The sequence below is a fragment of the Ambystoma mexicanum genome, chromosome 1p (assembly GCF_040938575.1).
Source record: "Ambystoma mexicanum isolate Mex_15411 chromosome 1p, UKY_AmexF1_1, whole genome shotgun sequence".
Lineage (NCBI taxonomy): Eukaryota > Metazoa > Chordata > Amphibia > Caudata > Ambystomatidae > Ambystoma > Ambystoma mexicanum.
This window is the reverse complement of record NC_090921.1, coordinates 1,062,323,987-1,062,326,259: the sequence shown is the minus strand read 5'-3', so window position 1 is coordinate 1,062,326,259 and position 2,273 is coordinate 1,062,323,987. Positions and strand designations below refer to the sequence as shown.

At 41.3% G+C, this 2,273-nt stretch overlaps 1 protein-coding gene across 1 annotated transcript; it reads right to left on the bottom strand.

The window, feature by feature from the left end:
• Positions 1-636: 636 nt before the first annotated feature.
• LOC138522142 (olfactory receptor 12D1-like) lies at positions 637-1,581 on the bottom strand. The gene has a single exon (XM_069635388.1). The coding sequence runs from the start codon at positions 1,579-1,581 to the stop codon at positions 637-639; it is 945 nt and encodes a 314-aa protein (XP_069491489.1).
• Positions 1,582-2,273: the final 692 nt, after the last annotated feature.

Genomic DNA, 2,273 nt, shown 5'->3' with positions numbered 1-2,273 from the left:
TGCAGTCAAGGAAAGCTGAAAAGAAGTCCCGGAAAGGAAGAACTTCACAATGGGTAGACTAATGTGTTACCTTGTGGGCAAGATGTTCAGTGCCTGACCATAAAGCAGTGTTCTGGCGGGAGGGCCGTAGCAACTCCATGCTGTTCACTAACGGCAGGATCAGAGCTGGCATGGAGGAGGCAGGAATCTGATTCTGGTTGGATGAAAGTATTAGGGAGTCTGTCCGTTATTGCTTCATTGAGATGTATTAATTTCAGATTGTATGAGGCATAATTCATGTTGAAAAAGGCTTTTATTTTAATATCTGCACATCATTCAATATCAGGTAAAACCTTTGCATGCCTGTAAGGTAGTTGGAAGGTGGCACTGCTTATTTTGCGGTTGAAAAAGTTGTGTTCATGCTATATACTTTCTAATTAAATAAACATACATTGTTGTTTTAATCAGTTCTTAGTTTGTTCAGGATACACATGGCGAGACTTGGAGTTGGACGCCACAACTAATCCAATGTTTTGTGGCCAGTGCTGTGTCCATCATGCCTATGACACTGCTTAGTGGTAGTAGTGTTTTCCTATGAAGTGCAAACTTCACAAATGACTTGACAGCTTTGGAGCACCCCTTAAGGTACTGAATGCGTTATGAAGGCCACCATACAGCACTACGATAAAATAATTTCTTCATTGATTGTTTCACCTCCTTGTTTCTTAAAGCATATATTATTGGGTTCAAAGTAGGTGTGACAACGGTGAACAAAATGGCAGCCATCCTGTCCTTATACATTGAATCGTTGGTGACTGGGCCTAGGTATGTACAGATGGCAGTACCAAAGAAGAAAAGGACGACAGTCAAGTGTGAGACACATGTGGAGAAGGCTTTCTGCCTGCTCTCAGAGGATTTTATCTTCATCAGGTGGGAGCCAATATATACGTAGGACACTAAGATCATACCAAATGTGCTAAGTGAAAAGAATCCAGTGATTATCAACACCAGGCTCTCATTAATGTAAGTGTCACTGCAAGCCAACTTCATAAGGGGTTTGATGTCACAGAAGAAATGACTGATCCGATTGGAGGCACAGAACGGCAACTTGGCTGTTAAAATGGTGTGGGGCAAGGAGTACAAGAAGCCAACAGACCAGGAGCTGGAGGTCAACCAGAAGCAGGCACCGTCATTCATGATAGTCACATATCTCAATGGGAGGCAGATTGCAACATATCGGTCAATAGACATGGACATAAGCAACATACACTCTGTGCAGCCCAAGAAGTGGAAAAGGTGCATCTGTGCAATGCAGCCCCCGAAGGAGATGGTCTTCTTCTCCACCATAAAGTTGGACAACATTTTGGGGACTGTGACAGATGAAATGCAGAAATCAAGGAAGGCGAGGTTAGCAAGTAAGTAGTACATTGGGGTATGAAGAAGGGGTTCAGTGATCACAACTGTCATGATGAGGCTATTAGCTGTGATATTAAGAAGGTAGAAAGCAAAGCCAAAAACAAAGAAAACGACCTGGAGATATGGACTATCTGTAAGTCCAAGCAGAACGAATTCAGTCACTCGTGTCTGATTGCCTTCTTCCATTTCACCCTAGTTAAAATGAAAACATGAAATTGTTAATGATATTTATTGTATCTTTAATATTATATTTGTAAATAAGAGCATTGATTCATATGCTTGTGATAACCGAGAAAGTGAAAGGGGTTATTTTGCACAGATGCAGGCATACTACACTAGACCACTTCCAGATGTTTCATGAAAACCAGATATATGTTAAGTTGTTATCCTAGGAAGGGTATGTAGTTCTTTAAAACAACACCGTATTGGCCATCAAAGCATGTAAAACCAGAGGCTCGGGAAGCAATCATATGGGAATAGTCACACATTTAAAAAAGCAAAGATAATGGATATATACAAACCAAGAACTTTAGCACAAGGCTTGGAGCAAGAGTTGTGTTTTTCTACTCACATAACATAGGAAGGACTGGAAGTATTTGTTTTTTTTAGAGGCCAGCAGTTTCAGTGAAGGACTCCTCTAAGAGGCACATCTATCATCTCTGTAGTTCTTGTTGAAAGTGTGGGGGGCTAATACCTTGACTCTGCCTTGTTTTCTGTGATGGTTCCATTGATGGTAAGCTAGGATGGTGATATGATGCCATCGTACCAGAAGCATAGGGTTTCACTTTTGAAGTGTCTCAAAATGAAGTTCTGGAATATGGATCTTATCAGTTGTGTGGAGTGTGTAGGGGTGGTCACTAATATTGGGCCATGTGAGT